The following is a 16,935-nucleotide window of genomic DNA, read 5'->3' on the forward strand; positions in this document are numbered from 1 at the left end:
ATCATAAATCTGAACAAGTCCAAATCCAGTAGAAATGCTGATATTATAAATATCTGTTGTGTTTTTTGGATTTTTAAACTTTAAAACTAAAATAATTATATGTGAAAAATGATCTTGAAATGTGTATGCTTGATAATTAACATTGGATAGTCAAGGGTGATTATTCACCGAAAGTTTTCATACTTGGATTCCTTGGTAACTTGATTAGCGTTGCATCAGTCCATCAAGAATATATCAATCTCTAAATACTTTAAGATGTCACATGATGTGGGAACTACTGAAAACTCAGAAAAATTGTTATGCTGTTAGCATGGTTAGCTATAAGTGAATAAAGAAGTGCTCATTTTGTTAGGACATCTGGAAAGATAAGACTGAACTGTAAATTTAGCAATTGACCGTCATTGGACGAGTATGTTGAGAACAAACTCATTTCTGGAGAGAAGGAAGGAAGATAAGGAGCTGAGAATAAGCCATGTGAGTAATCAGATGAGAAGTCCTGCCTCAATGGAGTAGAGATGTTTTCATAGAAGTAATATGGTTTACCAAGATTCTGCATGTAAGATGGAAAACAAGCAAAGGGATTTAGACCTTCTATTGTGAAAAATGGTGAATTTTTATAGATATCTGACATGATTTTCAAAAAAGATTCATAATAGTACATAAGCTTTTTTAGGAAGAGAAAGAAACATTATTAAATGGATTTAGTAATTTGTTTATAAGAGAAAAGATAATCCAGAAGTAAGTGCAATAATGCAGTATATTACATTAATCTATAGCCCAGGATTGTTCTACATATTTTATTTTTTTTAAAGATTTATTTATTTTCTTGAAAGTCACAGTTACAAAGAGAGAGAAGGAGAGGCAAAGAGAGAGAGATAGAGGTCTTCCATCAGATGGTTCACTCCTCAGTTGTCCGCTAATGGCCGGAGCAGCACCGATCTGAAGCCAGGAGCCAGGAGCTTCTTCCGGGTCTCCCGTGTGGGTGCAGGGGCCCAAGGACTTGGGCCATCTTCCACTGTTTTCCCAGGCCATAGCAGAGAGCTGGATCAGAAGTGGAGCAGCCGGGTCTCGAACCAGCGCCCATATGGGATGCCGGCACTGCAGGTGGCAGCTTTACCCGCTACGCCACAGTGCTGGCCCCTATATATTTTATTTTTAATAAATTTTATTAAGTTCTGCACTTTTAAAAACAAATGAATTCAAAAAATAAATTCCGGTTACTGTGTATCATATAATTCACCATATTATCCCTTTGTATTTTTACATACCAGGAATTATTTGTAGTCAAGTGAGAATCTTTATTCCTGTATTGAAAAAGGTGCAGAAGTTGTACTGCTTTTCATCAAACATTGTATGTTACCAGTTGTGAACTCTACAAGGAAACAGATATTACAAGGCCCGTCAATAAGTGAGGATTTTTAGTGTATTGGATTTCTTCTTCCATTGTTAATACCTTTCAAACACATTTTATATTTTTAGTGACATGTAATTATTAATCATACTTTATATGGGTCAACCTTATTAGTTAAAAATTACTTGACTTAGATCATAATTTTTTTTACATTGACGCAAATTCTCAAAATTGCCTTAAATAATTATGTGAATATTTTCCAGGGGCCTCTGAGTATTGTGTTCTTATAAACTTTGTATATAAGGCAGTTATTCCCAATCTTGGTGGTATGTTCAAATCTATGATGTGTGTGATTATTAGAATATTTCCAGTATTAGGGTATGAAGGTTTTACAATATTGACTACAAATAAAATTATTTTCACAGCTACTATACTTTCTGGAGTGATGTTACAACAAGCATGCTGATGATCTCCCTAAGCTAGTGGTTTATCTTATTTATGCCACAGCCCATTGTGAGACGTTGTTACTGATGTGCCAGGGACAGTTGTTGCTACTGTAAATTGTTTAGTTCCTTGCTTCTATGTAAAATTACTTTATGATTTCTCAAAATGGTCATGTGTTTTATAGCTATCTGCATGACTCTTGCTTATGAAGCTGATCTGCAGTGTGCTAACAGAGGAGTCAGGACTGCTGACGCAGACCGTGAGAAAGCATCTAGTGTCACAGTATCTTTCCTTTACAACTATGGGGTCTCAGTAAGGACGCTGCTTACTTGAGATTCTCAATCAATAGGTCACTAGGGTTGAAACCCATAGTCTACAATAAATTCTTTAACCCATTTGTTCTTGAAGAACATCCACACACACAAATAGATTTGATTAATTTGCATTATTTACCATAGTGACATAAAGTCATCATTTACTTCAGTCTTCTTTATGTTTGTTTATTTCTGATCATCATGAGAATTCTTAATATTTGGTCTCCTAGGGTCATTCTCATGAACAAACAATTCTTTGAATCTTATTTATATTTGTATTTTTGATGCAGACTATGTATTCTGCTCTGGAACATACATATTTGTTGTAAACTATTTCCCTCAAAGGTCAAGTATAATATAAAATTAACTATATTTATTTTTCATTTCTTGAAAATATAGTGTTGTTGTCCTAAAGAAAATTCTGCATATTACTCATTTTATTACTTATTTTATTGTGTATTTATTAGCAAACTGAACTATATTCACATATTTAAGACCATAAGTCTACACAAAGTATATTTTTTTTTGTATTTCAGACAATATCACGTGATATCTCACAGTTCAAGCTAAGCTTCCCCTGCATTTCTTTGAATAAGGAAAATAAACCTGTGATCTTCCGAGGCTGAGGGTCACCTTTCCTCAGCTTCCTTCCCAATTAATAAATGAAGGCATCGAACTTTTTTAGACCTTCTTATTTTATAGTCCGTGATACCGTGAAGAAGTTCACAGAAAACCAGTTGTTCAGTTGTTTATGTTGGGAATGAGAAACTTTGGTGTCTTCCCATGTTTTTCAAGTTTCTCTGATTGTAGAATATCCTGCAGTGACATTCCAGGCAAGACAATTCAAAGCAAAGGCAGTGTATAGACTATGCGTCAGAGAATTTATCTGTATGTTTTACTAGGAAGGAGTTTTCTAGGAAGTTCATTATGAATACAGATATGACATGTTGTAGACAAATGAAACTTTGTGTTTAGTTTCATTGTGAGGCTTAGTTTTAGGAAAAATAATTTATTTAGTTAAAAACATAAAAATATTAGAAAAATTAGATGGCATATCTTCAAATTGCCTCTTTCTTGCATGTTTTTGGTTTTTTTTTGGATTTGCAACTTCTCTCTCCACATCTGTTTTTAAAAGAATTTATTTTATTTATTTGAAGAATGGAAGGAAAGAGAGGAAATCCTCCATCTACTGGCTCAGTCCCCAAAGTGTCCACAACAGCCCAGGCTGGGCCAGGCTGAAAACAGGAGCCAGGAACTCCGTCTAGGTTTCCTATATGGGTGTCAGGGGCCCAAGTATTTGCACCGACTTCCACAGGCAGGTGGATTAGATGCAGAGCAGCCAGAGCTTAAACTTATCTACCCTCCAACATTGAAAGTTAGTGTAGGAAGTGGTGGCTTAATCCACTGAACCTCAATGCCAGCCCCTATTTGTGTCTTTAAATAAAAGGAGAAAAGAAAATTTGAAAAGTTCCTTCTTGATTCTTAAGACACTCTCTACATCTTAAGAGGTACTTCAAGAATCTATCATGTCAATATATTTTACAAAAAATTTTGGTACCTGTGTGTAACTGATTGCAAAATTACTTTATTTTACTTTTCTCCTTTTCCTAAAATTTGCATGATCTATGTGTTGTGTTTATTCCTACTAACAATTACATTCAGAGCTTTTTTATCTATACTAGCCTAAACTCCTCTCCCCTTTTCTTTTTCTTCCTCTCTCAATCACTCATAATTATCTTTTGTGTGCCAAGCAAGAAAGCAAGGCACTAGACATTCAAGATAGAAGAAGTTACAGCGTGCCTTCTAGGAACCATGTTGTCAGAGCTACATGCAAGGGAGAAAATACAAGCCAAGGGACTGGCATTGTGTCACAGTGTCCCAGCTGTCACTTACAACATAAGCATCCCATAGTAGAGTGCGACTTCAGGCCCATGCTGCTCCATTTCCAATCCAGCTTCTTGCTAATTCGCGTGGGAAGGCAGTAGATTATGGCCCATCGCACCAATGTGGAAACCTGCGTGGAGCTCCTAGCTACTGGCTCCAGCTCCATGCTAGCCCCAGCTATTTGTGGACATTTGAGAGAAGCGACCCCAGCAGATGGCAGCTGTCTGTCTTCTGTTGCCTCTCGTCTCCCCCTCCCCCTCCCTCTTTTCTCCCCAATCAACTTCCTCTCCTTCCCTCCAAAAAAATAATTATAAGCCAAGCTACAAGCCCAGATTAGATGAGTATACAACATATAATGTAATGTGGTTCCAAAAAGTGACTAATCAGGTCATCCTGGAGTAGGCGAAGTCATTGGAAAAGCCAGTAACATTTAAGCTGAGTTTCAACACAGAGGGCGGGCAGGGGTGCTGGGGACAGACAGTCTGAACACTGGAAGGAGCTGTTTGCTACAGAGCTCTAAGGTTAACTGATCTAGGAAACTGCAAGCAAAGGAGTGTACCAGGAGAAAGCACTTCTGACTATGTTGTGCAGAGCCCTATTTCTGGTGTGAAATATTTGTGTTACTGAAAAGTGGAATTTTTTTGAGTGAGTTTTGAAAATAGATTGAAATGACCTTTTAAGTTTCTCTGGGATTCTGGAGCTTATAATATACCAATATGCATTGCACATGTGGTAGAGAAAGTGAACAGTGAAGGAAAGGTATGAAAATAAAATTTACCAGTAGTTTTTCAATGTGAAAGAACCACTGTTTATCTTTCGATGTAGTTCTTCCTGGGATTTTCTTTGTTCTAGATTTTTCCCTGCATTGGTCTCCTGTGCCCTGAATCAGTGCTCCTCTCCCTTACTGTCTTAATTTGTACAACAGGTATAAAATCTTTTCCTGAGTTCCTGTTAGGGGAGGTATAGTGTACTGAATGCTGAAAATACAGAGAGTAAGCAATTGCATTCTTGCCTTCAGAAAACCATTTATTCACATCCATTACTGTCTGCCTGCTAAAATACAGTTTATTGTATGCCCTTGAGGTTTACAACATGATGTCACGGGATATACCTAGAGGGGAAGATGGTAACTATGGAGAAGCAGATTAACATGCTACTGTCTCACATTGTTTATTTTTGTTTGTACATAACAGGAGCTGCTAAACTCTGTATAAAAATTGTATATTACTATTCTTGTATATAGTAACACATTTTTATCAGTAATAATGGTTATAGCTATTTATACTGTCTACTAATACACTTTCCTTGATAACGATATAAATACCTTTATCAATAAATCAATTGATAGGTCTATTTTTTAATAGGTCTATTATATCATTTTTAAAAGGTTTCTGTAATATATTACGTTAATGTTCCCTGGTTTTACTTAACAAGGAGATTCTGCTGTTTTCAGTTTTTTTTCTTAAATTAAAACAGTGTTATAAGAAGCATTTTCCCTGGGGTTTGCAGTGTTGATAGTGATATGAATGGAATTGTGTTTATGAAAACATTTATGACAAGGTAATGGGAAACCTGGAAGAATGAGACTGGTGACAGGAAGTCAGTTTAGGATATTGTCACAAGAAGGAAAAATGACTTCTGAGAAAACTGCCTGTGGCCATGCGAAGAAACAGACAAATATGAGAGACATTTTTGATAAATAAAAAATAGGATTTGGTGGATATTAGTGGTGGACAAGAGGAAATGGTGAAACAAAAAAATCCATGATTTTAATTAACAGACAGGATGTTTTGATAATTAACTATTATCCTAGTCAAGAAGTAAGTGGTGATTAGATTTGAGAGAGTTTTGGAATATAAAAATAGGGTGCAATCATAGGCTGGAAGAGCCTTGGAATAAAGTAAAAATTTATATTAATAATAATGATAGTAAAACATCACATGATAACTCCTAGTGGAAAATCTATAGTAATAACTAAGAGGGTTTAGTTTGTAATTCTGCAGAATAGAAAATTTAATTAGACGATTTAAAGAGTAAGAGAAAACTGTAATACTTTGAAAAATGATGAGGTCTTTTTGGCCAAGAGAGCTGACAAGTTGTAACTCTGATTTTAAGTTTCAAAGTCTTGTGGAAGAGATGAATTTAAACCAACTTTTAGTCAATTTTTACCGTGTAGTGGAGCCTGGGATAGTTTATCTAAGAATCTATTTTTGTTACTGAAATTAAAACTGAGATTGAGATTTCTATCATTTTTATCAGGCAAAGGAACAGTTAAAGTTTAAATAAATATATAACAAACAAATTTATAAGGAGAATCATCAAATTTTCAGCATGATAAGCTTTAACAGTATGGCTATTCAAGCAAATTTTTGGATTAGAATGACAAAATATAATAAGATCTTTATTTGTCTTAGTAAATAAGAAAATACATAATTTCATATGTTCTAATCTAACTTTTTACTCTTTGCTCCTTTGTTAAGAATTTCGATAACCTTGGGGCACACAAAGTATAACTTTGTCTTCACAATTCAGTACTCAAATAGGTTACAATTTACTAAGATCATGGGGGCTTGTTTTTGGATGAGATATGGATTGAACATTCCAAGAGATAACACTCAAAGGAAATTACTTCACAGAACTTATCAGATTTTGGATTTATTTGGTTGGCAGTTTTTAATGCATATGGGAAGTAGCCTAAGGTGGATGAAAATACTAATTTGACATGTATAAGTTAGAAGTCAGATAATTTGGAAAATATTTTAATATACTCCTTCACATTTTGTCTCATCTCATATTGCCCTGGGACAGTGACCATAAAATGGGCAGACATTCTGTCTGATCTGTCCATGTGAGCAGATGGGTACAGCAAGAAAGGAGTCCAGTGCTTACTCACTTATGGATGCCAAATTCCATAGTCATTGCAACCTGGTTCAGGAGTTAGGACTACATTGCCAACCTGCTATATATTGGCCTTGGCTTGTATTCTAGAAAACCAACATATTTTTTATCTCTTCGACTCAATATTCTAATTTTTAAATGTTAACTAGCTGGTTATTAATATTATTAATTGAGTTAAATTCCTAATTGTGCCTGACCCATAGTAGAGGCATAAGAGTTGGTTAAGGTAGTTACTAAAAGGTATATATCTATTAAGAAGAGAGTGTTTAAGGTACCATGTGTTCTAAATTATAACATATAATGCATTATGAAAGGTATTGAATTAAATGAAGGAATTAAATGAAAAGTAGGTTGGTTATTTTTATATGAGCAAGATTATTCTATCATTTTGAACTTGAATTTATTTTTCTCTTTTTGTAATAAGAGAAGATACATGTCAACATTAATTGAAAATAATTTTAAAACCTAGTTGTGTTAGTTTTTGTACCTGGGAAATAGAGCATTTCAGTGCTAGAGGGAGAATAAAATATTTCATTTTTCTTTTTTTTGTTTTGTTTTTATTTAAATATTTATTTATTTGAGAATCAGAGTTACACAGAGAGAGGGAGAGGGAGAGGGAGAGAGAGAGAGAGAGAGAAATCTTCCATTCTCTGGTTCACTCCCCAAATGGTCACAACGGCCATGACTAGGCCAGGCTGAAGCCAGGAGACATGAGCTTCATCTGCGTCTCCCAAGGGGGTACAGAGGCCCAGACATTTGGCTCATCTTCCACAGTTTTTCCCAGGCCATTAGCAGGAAGCCGGATAGGAAGTAGAGCAGTCGGGACTCGAACGGCTGCCCACATGGGATGCTGGCATAGCAGGTTGCAACTTTACCGGCTACACCACAGTGCTGCCCCTAAAATCTTTCCCCTTCCACGTGTATTTCTATATGCAGAGAGAATGTATGATATTAATCAGAAGGATTAAGTTATTCATATATTTCTGGTTATTCTTGTCTCTGACATTTTTATTCGTGCTTTCCTAATAAATACACTGTTCCATAAACCCATTTGAATTCATACATAATTGCATAAGATAAAAATACTTCCAATGGAAAGGTGACAGTGTCTGTAACAAAAATAATTGTGTAGTCTCTCCTTCAGTTCATGTTTTTCACTAAATCCTCATTCATATGTGTTATAGTATAATAAAAAAGATTCAGTAAAATCAAATTTCACTACAAATATTTCCAGTAAAATCAGAAATTACCTTTACTTGAGAAAAATGTACTTATGTGCATTGAAATCTATTTTTTAAATTTTACTGAAATAGTGATAACGTCATGGCAAAACATTGGCTTACAAATATCTTAAAATGAAATTCACATGTCAGAAACAACTAGAGAGCTAGTGAGTAAAGTCACTGCCTGCAGTGCTGGCATCTCGTATGTGTGCCAGTTCAAGTCCCGGCTGCTCCACTTTTGATCCAGCTCTCTGCTATGCCCTGGGAAAGCGGTGGAAGATGGCCCAAATACTTTGGCCCCTGCACTCTCATGTGAGACCTGGAAGAAGCTCCAGGCTCCTGGCTTTGGATTGACGCAGCTCCAGCCGTTGTGGCCATCTGGGGAGTGAAGCAGTGGATGGAAGGCCTTTCTCTCTGCCTCTCCTTCTCTTTCTGTGTAACTCTTTTAAATAAAATAAATCAATCTTAAAAAAAAAAAAAACAACTAGGAATCTGAAACAAGAGAAAACAGTTGATTTTCAAAGAGTGTGTCATTATAGCCAATTTTTCAATTCCCTTCCCACTAGCCAGAGAGTGGACCCTGAAGTTAGGCAGTGTGGCCACAAGTTCTAATCCAGAGTAACAACTTCTGATTTTATGTCAGAAGTTCCTCTTGTTCATTTCCCACTACTTGCAATTCCGGTGGATGCTAAGTTTATGAAGTTGATTCCTACCTTCAGCAGTCTGGATCCAACTCGTGAGAAAAACTGGTGTTAAAGACCCAGGCAATGGCTAATGAGGACATGTGATTGAGGAGGTTGTTTTCATGTTGACCATTCGTTTTTCAACGCAGTGCCTTGTATGTTGTGCTAATGTTTGAAACCCTAATTTGAGAGTATTCAGTGAAAACAACTCTATATTATTTTTGTAAGGATGTTTGTTCACAAGGTCTCCTTATGTTTGTCATCTGAATTGTCACATTTCTTCAACCAGCAGATATTTTTTCCTAATGATTTTCTGTGTCTGAATATGCTTCACCAAATTTTTACTAACCTTGAAAAATTTTCTTTTTCCCATTTCAAGTTCCACCCAATCTGACTGTTCCACAGGAAAAATCACCTTTGGTCACCAGAGAAGGAGATACAATAGAACTGCAGTGTCAAGTAACTGGGAAACCTAAACCGATCATCCTTTGGTCTAGAGCAGACAAAGAAGTGGCAATGCCTGATGGGTCAATGCAGATGGAGAGTTATGATGGAACGCTGAGGATTGTGAATGTGACTAGGGAAATGTCAGGAATGTACAGATGCCAGACCAGCCAGTACAATGGATTTAATGTGAAACCCCGGGAAGCCCTGGTGCAGCTCATCGTGCAGTGTGAGTACATTCCTTTTTATGTATTTCAATTTTGGGGCTAACAGGAGAAATGATACCTTTATTCTCTGAGTGAAACGAGGTGATTTTTGGAATTGGATTAGAGTGAGATGTTTCTACCTCATTGCTATCCAATTTGAACTAATTTTCCTTAAATCTGCTTATTACTTGAGCTACTAGGAAAGAGTTGTATTGGTGTGTGCGATGATTATGATAGTGTTATGTGGTTGGTTAACACCAAAGGACTGACAAGCCTAATGGTTAAAAACTGTCCATGTGCAGTGTAGCAAAGTGGAGACTAGAAGTAATTGCTAATTGCTAATGCTCTTTTGTTTTCACAGTTCATATTTCTACTGCAGGCAATTGCCTGCCCTTTGTCCAAATTATCCACCTATTTTAAAGCATCCTTTGCTTAAATTGTGGATATGGAATCATTAAAGTGCTGTTTGCACATCGGAATCTATAACCATGGGTTGCAAAATTATCTGGTAACAAAGAACTAATTCGGCAGATTTTTTAAGTTCTGAACTTTTGTCTGACTTTCTTAACAAATAATTGTTTAACTGAGTGTTCAGTAAGATAAGTTTTCAGTTTTTTAATTGAGATTATGGTGATAGCTTAAAAACAATAGACACTCCAGGCTTTCCATTTGCTTTTAGGGCTAAAGGTATCTAAATCCATAAATGTAAGGGTCCATACAGCTTTAGCAACATTATTCTTGTTGTGTCCCTAGAGTAGGTCTTGGTGACTTTGTTGCAGGCGGTGAGGATACTGCTGAGACAAAACAAACCTACACAATCTGACCAATCTCTGTTAGTGCTGCCGGAAATTGTAACTGATGTACCATTTATTAAATAAGTGCTAATGTAGTCTTCAAGAAAACAGTTGAATTAGTTCAATCTATGCACTTTAATAAACATTCAGTGATCCTTTTGTAACCCAGAACACTGAAAATAGAATTGATCCCAAAAATGTCCACATTTATATTAAATTTTATGGTTGTTGCAGAATGAATTAGAAGGTTTTCAATATGGAAAACAATTGACATACGGAAAGATTGTGATTAGAATGTCTTAGAAGCCAATACATTTTTGAAGGAGGTGTGTGGAGGTAGAGAGGGGACAAGGTGCTGTTCTTTAACCATTCCCTGCTTCTACTCTGAGGGAACTCAGATTCTAGGAATATTATTTGTCTTATAAATACGCAATCTGATATCTGCAAACAAATGTCAAGTTACTTGACTGATTCTACTGAATGGTTAGTGTTTTCTTGAAGAAAATGGGTCCTAGATTTCAAGTTTGATTTAATTGCATGCTTCTTACTATCCTTTGTATTTTCAAGGTATGCTCACAGATATGAGGTTCATGTGAAAACAAATTTTAGAGTAAAGGAAAAGAAATATGAGGAAGAAGGAGGAAAGAAAGGGAAGGGAAGAAAAGGAGGATAGGAAGGAAAAGAAAAGAATGAGAAACAGCTCTTCAATTTTCTTTTTAAAATTTTATTCAATGTTTTACTGAAATACAGTATATCTACCAAGAAGCACACATAAGTGTGTAGATAAATGAGTTTTTGATCCTCTGATCACGCTTACAACCAATATCCAAACTGAGAACAGCACATTGCTTGTATTCCAAGAGTCCTCACTGCCCCTCCCCATTTCAGTTTTTTTTCTTTTAACTTGGCAAAGATTATATTGTCATTTGCATACTATGGTTCAGTGAAGCAATATTTTATAGCTCTATACTGAATGACAGGATATACACACAATTTTTATACTTGCTGTACATACCATCTATCACAAATAAGAGAAAGCATGTGCTTTGGCCTTTTGTAGTCTGGCTTATTTCACTTAACATAATGGTCTATAGTTGTATCCATTTTGTTGAAAACGTCAAGATTTCATTTGCGCTGGCACCATGGCTTAACAGGCTAATCCTCCGCCTTGCAGTGCCAGCACACCGGGTTCTAGTCCCGGTTGGGGCGCCGGATTCTATCCCGGTTGCCCCTCTTCCAGGCCAGCTCTCTGCTATGGCCCGGGAAGGCAGTGGAGGATGGCCCAAGTCCTTGGGCCCTACACCCGCATGGGAGACCAGGAGAGGCACCTGGCTCCTGGCTTCGGATCAGCGAGATGCACTGGCCGCAGCAGCCATTGGAGGGTGAACCAATGGCAAAAAGGAAGACCTTTCTCTCTGTCTCTCTCTCTCTCTCACTATCCACTCTGCCTGTCCAAAAAAAAAAAAAAAATTTCATTTGCCTTTATGGTTGAGTAACATTCCATTGTGTATGTATACAACATTCAACATTTTCTTTATCCAGTCATCAGTTGATGGACATCTAGGTTGATTCCATTATCATTGTGGATTGAGCAGCTATAAATATGGGAGTACAGGTATCTCTTTCATATGCTAATTTGATTTCCTTTGAATATGGCTCATGAATGGGATTTCTGGTTTATATGGTAGATCTGTTTTTAGATTTCTGAGGAATATCCATGTGGTTTTCCATATTAGTTGTACAAATTTGAATTTCCACTAACAGTATATTAGGGTACCTATTTCCTTGCCAGTATTTGTTGTTTTGGATTTTTGGGTAATAACCAATCTAACTGGGGTGAGGTGATACCTCATTGTGGTTTTTATTTGGATTCCCCTGATGGCTAATGATCCTGAGTCCTTTTTCATGTGTCTGTTGGCCATTTCTATTTGATCCCTTGAAAAAAAAATCTTTTTGTATGCTTTTCCCATTCCTTTTTAAAATTTATTTATTTATTGGAAAGGCAGAGTTACAGAGGCAGAGGTAGAAGATGCTTCCATCTGCTGGTTCACTCCCCAAATGGCCACAATAGCTGGAGCTGGGCCAATCTGAAGCCAAGAGCCAGGAGTTTCTTCCAGGTCTCCCACATGAGTGCAGACTTGAACCATCTCCTGCTTTTCCCCTAGCTAAGCAGAGAGCTAGATCTGAAGTGGAGCAGCTGGGACTTGAATCGACACCCATATGGTAGCTTTGCCTGCTACACTACAGTGCAAGCCCCCATTTCTTAGTTGGATTGTATGTCTTGTTATTTTTGAGTTTCTTGAGCTCCTTCTATATATTGGATATTAATCTTTTATCATATGCATAGTTTGCAAATATTTTCTCCCATTCTGTTTGTTACCTCTTCACTTTAATTGTTTTTTGTTCAGAAGCTTCTTAGCTTGATGTAATCCCATTTGTCTACTTTTTTTTTTTTTTTTTTTATTGCCTGTGCTTTCCAGAAGTCTTTGCCTATGCCAATGTCTTGCAGCATTTCCCCTATATTTTCTTCTGGGAATTGGATAGTTTCAGGTCTTAGATTTAGATTCCTGATGCACTGTGAGTTGATTTTTGTATAGGGTATAAGATAGGGATCATCTTCCTTTTTTTTTTTTTTTTTTCTTTGTTGGTCCTATAGTTGATCAATTGTGATTATCTTTTCAAAAAACCATCTCTTTATTTCAGTGATCTTTTGCAGTAGTTTGTATTGGAGCTTATGTCTCCCTTTTTATCCATTCACATTTGTTTTATAAAACTGGGAGCCCCAACATTGGGTGTATATACGTTTACTGTTTTCACATCTTACTGTTGAATTAATCTCTTAGTCATTACATAACGACCTTCTTTGTGTCTTTTAACAGTTTTTGTTTTACGTCTATGGCCATACTACCCTGAACGCTCCCAATCTCTGAACTTGGACTTTTTTTTTTTTAGATCTATTTAGTCTGATATGAATATAACAACTGCTGGCTTCTGACTTTTGATTTCCATTTGCATGGAGTAACTTTTTGTGTTGTTTCCTTTTCAGTCTATGTGTATCTTTATTGTGGAAGTGTGTTTCTTATAGACAGCATACAGATAGGTTTTTTTTAAAATCCATTCAGCCAGCCTATATTTTTTAGTTGAGCAATTAGGACATTTATTATCAAGGTTATTATTGACATATAAAGGCTTGATCCTGCCATTTATCCATTAGTAATCCTATTGTTTATTTTGAATCTTCTTTGTTCTTTTACTGTGAGGTTTTCTGTCTTCATGTTATTTCATGATACCCATTGTTTTCTTTTTTTCTGTGTGTAGTACATCTTTATGTACCATTGATACGACCAGCTGGGTGGTTACCACAGCAGACTGCAGTGGGTCTGTCATTTCTCCTTGCTGTCCCACGGAGTCTCTGTTTGGTTCTTCCATTCTTCACTGGAAATTTCTCTCAGTAAGTCCCCTGGAAACATGTCCTTTTATTTTTTTTTCTGATATCTTCCAGTGGCTGAAGTCAGTGTAGTTTCTCACTATGCAGCCATCTTGGGTTGATCTCACTCTTTAGTTTTGGAGGCAGAGAGGAGACCCCATGCAGTGAGCACAGAGGAATCTGATGGGGCTTGGAACACTGCACTCTTGTGTACACAGAACTCTGGAGGCTCCTGGAGTTAACACCAAGCTTCGGTGATCCTGGAGCTCTTAGACCAATTAGTTTTCAGTTTGCTTGCTCCTTTCTGGGAAAACTCTGATACACATAAAAGCTGCAGGACTGGTAATTTCAAGAATAGCAGTCTCCTCTTCCAGGCCAGCTCTCTGCTGTGGCCCGGGAAGGCAGTGGAGGATGGCCCAAGTGCTTGGGCCCTGCACCCCATGGGAGACCAGGAGAAGCACCTGGCTCCTGCCATTGGCTCAGCGCAGTGTGCCCGCCGCAGCGCATTGACCGTGGCTGCCATTGGAGGGTGAACCAACGGCAAAAGGAAGACCTTTCTCTCTGTCTGTCTCTCTCTCACTGTCTACTCTGCCTGTCAAAAAAAAAAAAAAAAAAAGAATAACAGTCTCCTCACAATTTTTGTTTTGTAGATTTAAAGCTATTCTAAAGTAATATGTTTTTTAAAAAATGAATAAAGATCTTTATTCTCAATATAATATACTTAAATCCCAAATTCTGTTGTTTAGCTAAATTGTTGTTATCTCCCATTTCTTAATAGGTCCCTTAGAAAATGCTAAGTTCAAAAGCAGATTTTAAAATGTAATCCTATGATCATGGATAATGATAAATAAGAGTACAGTTGTCTGTAGTATGACAAGAATGAAATTGGCAAAAAGATACCAGCAGACACAGGAAAAATCTAGCTCTTTTGATATATGAAGAAAGGTGTAATTTATCTGCCTTTGAAGCCAACTTTACAGAGAAAGAGGTAGCCTAGAGAGCTTCCCTGGCCCATGCAGGGAGGTGATTGGATCTAGCCAGCACTCTTCATAGTCCAGGTGAGAATACAATCATGTCTTCGAATGAGCTTCCTCTCACATTTTTCCAAGTTTTCTGAAGAATTGGATATATATCATTGAGTATTTTGCAGGTAAAAATAACTTGAAACAACTGCAGAATATTGCTAATTAAATTAAAGGTTCGTTTTCCAGCCATATGGCTTGGAACTATAACAGGTTCAGCCTACATGCTTGCCTAAGGCTTATTCCTATGAAACAAATGTCACAGGAACCTGTCATTGTTAAACCAATAAACTAACTTTCATCGTGAGTTTTTAAAAGTATTAAAATAGTTACATATATTTTGATTTACTTGGATAGCAATGCTTCATGTTATTTATTGCATGTATGTACACACACACCTACACATATGTAGGTGTGTGTGTTTTTCTATCATCATTGGCATTAGTTCTGTCATTATAGTTAAGAAGCTGCATTTTATTTATTTTGTATTCCTAGCATAGTATATTTTGCATTATAGTTATTTGGTAAACTTATTGAATAAATGGCAGCTATGATAACAAATAGAATATATATACATTTCACACTTCTCCTTGCATGCCTTTTTTATTGTGTTATTTAGATTTCAGGACTATCCCAGGATGTGTTGCGTATACTTGAAGGTGTCCAAGTATATGAAGGGAGAAAATGTCACATTATTCTGTCTTTTCTGGAACACCTCTTAGAGTTTATGAACTTTACACTTAGTGAGAATTTCTTTTCTTCAAATATTTATTATATTATATATAATTTTATGTAGTAAAAAATAAGATTGAAAAAGAAGTAGCTAAATCAAAGAAGAAAAAATGTTACACCTGCAAAGCACATTTTTTCATTTAGTTTTACTTCTGCACTTGATCTTAGCCGAAAGATCGAGAAGTGATAGTTTTACTTCTGTCCATTTACATAATTTATAATTGAGAGAATTAACTTTATTAATTGTATGTAGGATTTACACATAAATAGTAATTTTGTTTACTTAAGTCAGTGAATAATTATAATTTATACTTATTATATGTGAAGGACCCCAAATCTGGGAATCCAACGCACTCGGATGGTCGCCCAAAGACCCAAAACTCCAGCCCAGTAGATGCAAAAGCAAGAGGATATTTATTGTGCAAACGGGCTCCCCAGCACCACAGGCAGTCCAGAGAGCGAGAGAGCCCCAGCAGGGATTACAGCAGTTTTTAAAGACAATAGCCACCTGATTAACATATGTATGTGGGGCGTTAGGTGATTAGCTACCTCAAAGGGCAAACTCTTCTTTCGATTTTAGCGAGGGAAGGGGTAAGTTTATACAATGGTCACAGAACCTTATTGCAACTCTTTTCTGGACCCCTGCAAGTTTTATCGAGTGAAACAGTTACACAGAGCAGTTTCCCAAGGTTATTCTGCAGGCGGGTGGAGACACAGTTATCTTAAGGAATGGCTACTGTCAGCAGCCAAACTTTTTAACCCTTGCTAAAATATTATTTTAATATTTACTTTTAGCAGGGGTCTTACAATATGTAAATATTAAACAGTCTCTTTGGCTTAATGTTAATGTTCTAAATTTCCAAATGAGATTTCTTTATGAATAATGCTAAAAATAAGGAGTATAATTCATGACATTTTAAGTTTAATTAAATCTTTGTGAATGATTAGATTGACTCTTGGTGACCATGGAGGACCTTTTCCTGATAATTCTATGTACACCTGCATTATTAGTCTGTACAGGACAATTTGGAACTTCAAAGTGAAACTTCATCTTAAAGATGCATATCAGATGACATACTTCTTTCAGAAGTTTTTTTTTTTTTTAATTTGTTTATTTATTTGAAAGTCATAGCAATAGAGAGAAGGGGAAAGACACAAAAAAAGAGATCCTCCATCTTCCAGGTCAGTCCCCAATGGATCACCAGCACCACAGCTCACTTGGCTAATCCTCTGCCTGCAGCCCCAGCACCCCACGTTCTAGTCTCGGTTGGGGTGCCTGATTCTGTCCCGGTTGCTCCTCTTCCAGTCCAGTTCTCTGGTGTGGGCCGGGAAGGCAGTGGAGAATGGTCCCAGTGCCTGGGCCCTGCACCCTCATGGGAGACCAGGAAGAAGCACCTGGCTCCTGGCTTCGGATTGGCACAGCGCACCAGCCGTAGCAGCTATTTGAGGGGTGAACCAACGGAAGTAAGACCTTTCTGTCTGTCTGTCTCTCTCTCTAACGCTGCCTGTCAAA

The 16,935-nt window shown here is 36.8% G+C and overlaps 1 protein-coding gene across 1 annotated transcript in view; it reads left to right on the forward strand.

Moving 5' to 3' along the window:
• Nucleotides 1-16,935, forward strand: part of MDGA2 (MAM domain containing glycosylphosphatidylinositol anchor 2) — a 916,038-nt gene that overhangs the window by 695,704 nt on the left and 203,399 nt on the right. Inside the window, 1 exon segment of the mRNA XM_062206573.1 lies at nt 9,177-9,470. Within this exon segment, the coding sequence (XP_062062557.1) occupies nt 9,177-9,470 (294 nt within the window).

The sequence above is a fragment of the Lepus europaeus genome, chromosome 11, assembly GCF_033115175.1.
Source record: "Lepus europaeus isolate LE1 chromosome 11, mLepTim1.pri, whole genome shotgun sequence".
Classification (NCBI taxonomy): Eukaryota; Metazoa; Chordata; class Mammalia; order Lagomorpha; family Leporidae; genus Lepus; species Lepus europaeus.